At 53.6% G+C, this 5,814-nt stretch overlaps 1 protein-coding gene across 1 annotated transcript in view; it reads left to right on the top strand.

Annotated features, from left to right (window-relative positions):
* COG1 (component of oligomeric golgi complex 1) overlaps positions 1-5,097 on the top strand; it is a 37,029-nt gene extending 31,932 nt beyond the window's left edge. The window contains exons 14-16 of the mRNA XM_018570329.1: positions 1,389-1,597; positions 1,984-2,234; positions 4,943-5,097. Coding sequence (XP_018425831.1) covers positions 1,389-1,597; positions 1,984-2,234; positions 4,943-5,097 — 615 coding nt within the window. The remainder of the gene's footprint in view (positions 1-1,388; positions 1,598-1,983; positions 2,235-4,942) is intronic.
* Positions 5,098-5,814: the final 717 nt, after the last annotated feature.

Below are 5,814 nucleotides of genomic sequence, written 5' to 3'. Positions count from 1 at the left end.
AGTGAGGGAACGATGCAGCCGCCGCCGCAGCAGCCTGTGGTCTCTGCTATTGTGCCCAAGGAGCACAAATTTCTGGGACACGCAGGCCCTGCGGCACCGCTGCTCCCGGCCCACCCCCATACCACAGGAAGGAGGAATGGATTATTAAAAAAGGGTATTTAGTTAGAAATTTAGGATAAGCAAAAAGTGTACATTGTCCCAGAGTGGGGGAGGGGACAGGGGAGGTGGCACGGGGGGGATTGGCGAATGATGACTTTGATGGCTGGAGTTCTGCTTTAACTGTGTGAACTTTAAGTATTGTGTGTGTGTGTGTGTCTCTGCATTTGGGAGATTTTCCCTCACTTCCTGTCCCGCTGTTTTGGGGGGTTTAAAGTCGTTTTCTGTCCAACAATTCTGATTTTTAGCACGTGTGCCTGCCAGGTACGCCGTACGGGGGCCCCATGATTCCTAATAGAGGCGGCAACCTCGGCCCTCCGGCTGTTGTGAATCTACAAATCTACTTCGGGCCTCTGGGAGTCATGCCTGTGACGGGCAGGGCTAGTTCACAGCAGCCCAGTGCTTTCCGGCATGATTCGGTGCCGGAACACACTGGAGCACATCCTGGCCGGCTCACTGCATTCTGGGGTGGGGCATTGAATTCAATGGCACCGCAGCCACGCCCCCCCAGCCACAGTGCAATCACCTGGAACGCACGGCACCTGTGATCAGAAAAAGCAGCATTTTTTTCCTGATAGCACCGGACCGAAACGTAGGCACTGATGTGCCCCATGGTCCGGTGTGGGCGTTTGCACTGTGGCGGAGGGGGGGGCGTGGTGTGGTGTGGTGTGGCGCCATTGAATTCAATACACCGCCCAGCCCCCCGCCCCAGAATGCAGTGAGCCGGCCAGCATGCGATCCAGTGCGTCCTGGCACCGAATTGTGCCGGAATGCACTGGGGCTGGTGTGAACTTGCCCTAAGTCTTACAATGCCTCCTGGGACTTGTAGTTCTATCACAGCTGGAATGCTGAGGGTGACAACCCCTGAAAGACACAGAAGCTATTTGGATTTAAGCACACATATCATTTCAGTTCTGTGGAGGAGCATGTGACCTCCCAGAATGCAATGCTCCAGCCTGAGTAGCCAATCACTGGGCCTGAACTTACTCCCATGAGTAGGAGGAGGAAGCTAACCCTGTGTAAGCTCCAGAACAGAACTCACACAGGGTCTGGGTTCTGGTGGGTCAGGTGAGTATCACCGGTGATGGTATGTGGGGGGATCTTAGAAGAGAACCTGTCACCTTGCCCTGAATGGTCCTAGTGACGGAGTTACAATATAAATCTGTGACCGGCAGCCGTTTTCTCTGATCATCGCTCCGTGCTCGTTCACTAATCTCTCCCCATCTCTGCAGGAACCGGCGACCGCTCCCCAGCCGGCAGAGGACAGCTTCCGTCCGGGCTCTTTATTCCGACAACTGGCCACACAAGATGAAGACCTGCAGGCGCCCTCCTACTTCAAACTGGGCTGGCTGTCCAGCATGACCAAGTGCCCCCCCCCCCGAACCTTGCCGTGCTCCTCCCCCATGAATGAAGAACTGACAATGACACATTTTTATTTTAAGCAAATTAAATAATTTTATTGTGCAGTAATCCTCCGTTCACACCGCTTGCGGCTCCGCCTCCTTCTCGGGTATACATGATACAAATGCAATCAAGTCTCAGGTTCTACAGCTGATTTATGACATGACATCGCTCCGCCGTTCTTCAGCAGGAAGGTGTAAGGTGCACCGGCCAATGGTAACCAGACTTCCATCAAGTGTCAGCCCTCCCCCACGTGATTTGTGATAGAGCTGGACGATTGTGCGCTGAGCCATCTGGGTATGTTGGGGCTCCAGGGTGACGATTCCTTCATGTCCATTGGCTGGTCCCACTCAACCCGCCGAGTTCTCCATCATATATAAAAGAAGTTTGAGGCCCCTCCTCCCCCCTCCTTTGTATTGCACACAGCGTATGGGCAGACCAAGGATGCCAATCACAAGAGTCCACCACAGCAAATCATGAGAAGAAGATGAAGTCCAGGCCGATCCTAACCACTGTCCACCATTATACGGCAGCACCCGAGCTTGGCTCCCAGGCTGATGAGGAACATGCTGACCTCACTAGTATGTTGCTGTCCCTTGACCGTCCAATCACGGGCTTGGGGGGCCAAGTTGTGTTACTTAACTACAGCAGAGGACATTCAGGGCCCTGGGCTGGTGGTAAGTTGGGTGATGTAAATCTCAAGCCTGAATAAATGTGTGGTTATCAGTTTTGGGTGGACTAACCCTTTAAATGTGGTTTCCCACTCGGCCATTGCTGCATGGAGGTCAACGTGCTGTATTGTGGGCACTGACATGCCCATGGGCTGCCAACACACAGCAGCAGAAGGAAGACCAGACCTGCACACAGCCTGTACTTTGTGGTGCCCCGACCCTCGGCACCGGCTGTGCACTGGGGATGGGCAATGCAGAGGGGTAACTCGTGCATGTTGTACCGGAGACCCCACATATGTCATATTCAGTGTCTCTGTAATGGAACTGAGCGACCTGTGCTGAGGACAGCTGTGAGAAATGAAGTCTAATCACCATAGAGTAGTGTACATCCATCTCTGCCACGGAATGTTCCACTGCTATCCCAAGAGGACCCATAGAAGTATGACACCCGGAGGGTAAAACACAAGGAGGTCTACCCCAAAGGCCCCATGAAAGTAAGACGCCCGGAGGTCTACCCCAAAGGCCCCATGAAAGTAGGACGCCCACTACCCCAAAGGCCCCATGAAAGTAGGACGCCCGGAGGTCTAACCCAAAGGCCCCATGAAAGAAAGACACCCGGAGGTCTAACCCAAAGGCCCCATACAGGTAAAACACCCGGAGGTCTACCCCAAAGGCCCCATAGAAGAGACACCCGGAGGTCTAACCCAAAGGCCCCATGAAAGAAAGACACCCGGAGGTCTACCCCATGAAAGTAGGACACCCGGAGGTCTAACCCAAAGGCCCCATGAAAGTAGGACACCTGGAGGTCTATCCTAAAGGCCCCATGAAAGTAGGACACCTGGAGGTCTAACCCAAAGGCCCCATGAAAGTAGGACACCTGGAGGTCTAACCCAAAGGCCCCATGAAAGTAAGACACCCGGAGGTCTAACCCAAAGGCCCCATAGAAGAGACACCTGGAGGTCTACCCCAAAGGCCCCATGAAAGTAGGACACCTGGAGGTCTATCCTAAAGGCCCCATGAAAGTAGGACACCTGGAGGTCTAACCCAAAGGCCCCATACAGGTAAAACACCCGGAGGTCTAACCCAAAGGCCCCATAGAAGAGACACCTGGAGGTCTACCCCAAAGGCCCCATAGAAGAGACACCTGGAGGTCTAACCCAAAGGCCCCATAGAAGAGACACCTGGAGGTCTAACCCAAAGGCCCCATAGAAGTAGGACATTTGGAGGCCATGGCCTGACCTACACTGCTATGGAGAGCTGTGAGTAGCAGCAACACAATCCTGCATTTGTATAAGGCGATCACAGCGTCCCCTCCGGGATTAGCACCTTTTGACCCCCATTGACATTCCCCACCTGGCGATACGTTCACATTCCTTTCAGCCGCCCAGAAGAGGTAAAAGAACTCCCACAATGCAAAGCGCCGGGGAGCCAGAAATAAGGTATCTGTACCTATTCCAACCCCCCGCTAAATGAACATTGAACCGGGGGGGGGGGTGTCACTCAATCACTATACTTGAAGTAGCTCGTTGTTGGCCTTTCACCATAAACCATCTTCTAAAGCAAACCTGTCACTCCTCCACCTTGCTCGGGGCTCCTGATTTTAGGTACCTCCAGGAATGTTAGTCTCTTGTACGGAGGCCGTGTCTGGTGACCCCGGCTCTGGACCAATCATCAGCACCTGTATATCTCTATGGAGAGCGCTAATAATGAGGAGCGGGGCTGCACAGAAATATTTGGGGGGGGAAACCAAGATCTCCAACTACTGTACAAAATCATCTCTCACGGTCCTCCAGCTCGTCTCTGGAAACTGGTCCAAGTGTTTTCTGGCCAGTCCTCTCCCAATGTGCAGCTTTGTGCCGGGCGGCTCATAATCGCAATCCCCCTTTGTGGGCACATGGAAGAGGTTTTTTTGGGGGGGGGGTTTTGTTTAGCACAGGCGATATCGGTAACTGGCTCCAACACCCCTCAGTACATAGGGACCCCGGGACTGAGACGAATGGTGGCTGCCACTGGTAACAATACCACTTGCCTGGCTGTCCTGCTATAGCCGTGGCTTCAGACACTGAACAGGAGTCCTGACATTGCTTGGACAACAAAGATGCAGAGTACATGCGTGGCAAAGTACTGACGCCACAGACAGCCCGGCAAATAGCATTTTCAGACGCAGGTCAGTAACAGAAACCTCCACAATGCTCTCAGTACAGGTTCTCTTTAAGGCCTCATTCACATGAGAAACGGCCCGGCACGTACAGATCCATGCTGCGTGCACGCTCGTATCGGGCAGCTCCCGGGAAGGACAGGTGCTGCGAGTGATTATACACGGCAGCCCGTCCTTCTCTATGGGAATACGCCTCCCTACGCTCACCCATCCTTGCGGGTGTCCGTACTCGTACGCTGACAAGGTGGATCCTGTCTGCGTCCGAGCCGGGACACCCGCACCGACCTGCACTTGGGGTGAGCGTAGGGAGGTGTACGGCCGCGTATTCCCATAGAGAAGGACGGGGGCTGCCGTGTATAATCACACTTAGCACCTGTCCTTCCCGGGAGCTGTCTGTGCCGTTTCTCATGTGAATGGCTTAAAGGAGAACTATGAGGGGGGGGGGGGGGGGGGGGTATACTGAGCTTAGGGTGACGGGAGGACGCTAGTTTGTGTCCTCCCGTTACCCTAAGGAGAACTATGAGGACAAGCCCTGACCCCATAGTTCTCCTTTAAGCCTCGGATATCTGCTCCTTCATAACATGTGGCCCAAATGTACCCAAAAACAGAGATCTGATCAGCGTATCACGGACACCATTCAAGGGCGGACTTTCACCTGTGTCCAGAAGCAACTTAAACCGGTCATACAACCCAACACACCACACCCTGTAATGACGGCAATTTCCCCCAACACGTGATTACACAACGGATTCCTCTTCAAGGCCCCACAGCCAGTTCCTGTTAGAGATGGAGGTGTCACGTGAGCTATGGACAGGTGTTAGCAGGCCACGCCTCCATTTTGTACGTCCAGTAAAACCCATTTCCTGGTGACAACATGGCGGCTTTCCTATGGTTGCTGTACGCCGCCATGTATAGGCGCCAGGAGAGGAGAATCACGGAAGGGCAAGTAATTCAATTCTCCACTTTCTTGGAGTCCATTGAGGGACACAGGGATTCAGAGGCCGTCCGGTTATACTGCCGCCTGTAGGACAATGGCAAACAAGCCCAGGATAACTCCTCCCACTCCCAGCATGCCTCAGTTATGCTAAAACGTAGCACCCTGGGCATGATCCGGTGGGGACCCGTGTCCCGCAAAGGCAGCCAAACTCCGGCCCTCCAGCTGTGGTGGAACTACAAGTCCCATAAGGCATTGCAAGATTATTACAGCCACCGGCATGACTCCTGGAGACAGATGCATCATGGGATTTGTAGTTTCAACCGCAGCTGGATGGCACGGAGTTTGGCTACCTCTGCTCATTGGGCTCCAAGAAAAGGATTTTATGGCCGGTACGAAAAATGTAATTTTCTTTCTCACCCGTTGGGGGACACAGGAAGTCATTACTGTTGGGGTGTCCCAACACCCAGGGAACACCTACAAGCCCACAACCA

This window comes from Nanorana parkeri, unplaced genomic scaffold, assembly GCF_000935625.1.
Source record: "Nanorana parkeri isolate BGI_ZX_2015 unplaced genomic scaffold, ASM93562v1 scaffold1507, whole genome shotgun sequence".
NCBI classification, from domain to species: Eukaryota; Metazoa; Chordata; class Amphibia; order Anura; family Dicroglossidae; genus Nanorana; species Nanorana parkeri.
The sequence above is the reverse complement of the archived record's forward strand: the minus strand, read 5'-3'. Positions and strand labels throughout refer to the sequence as shown.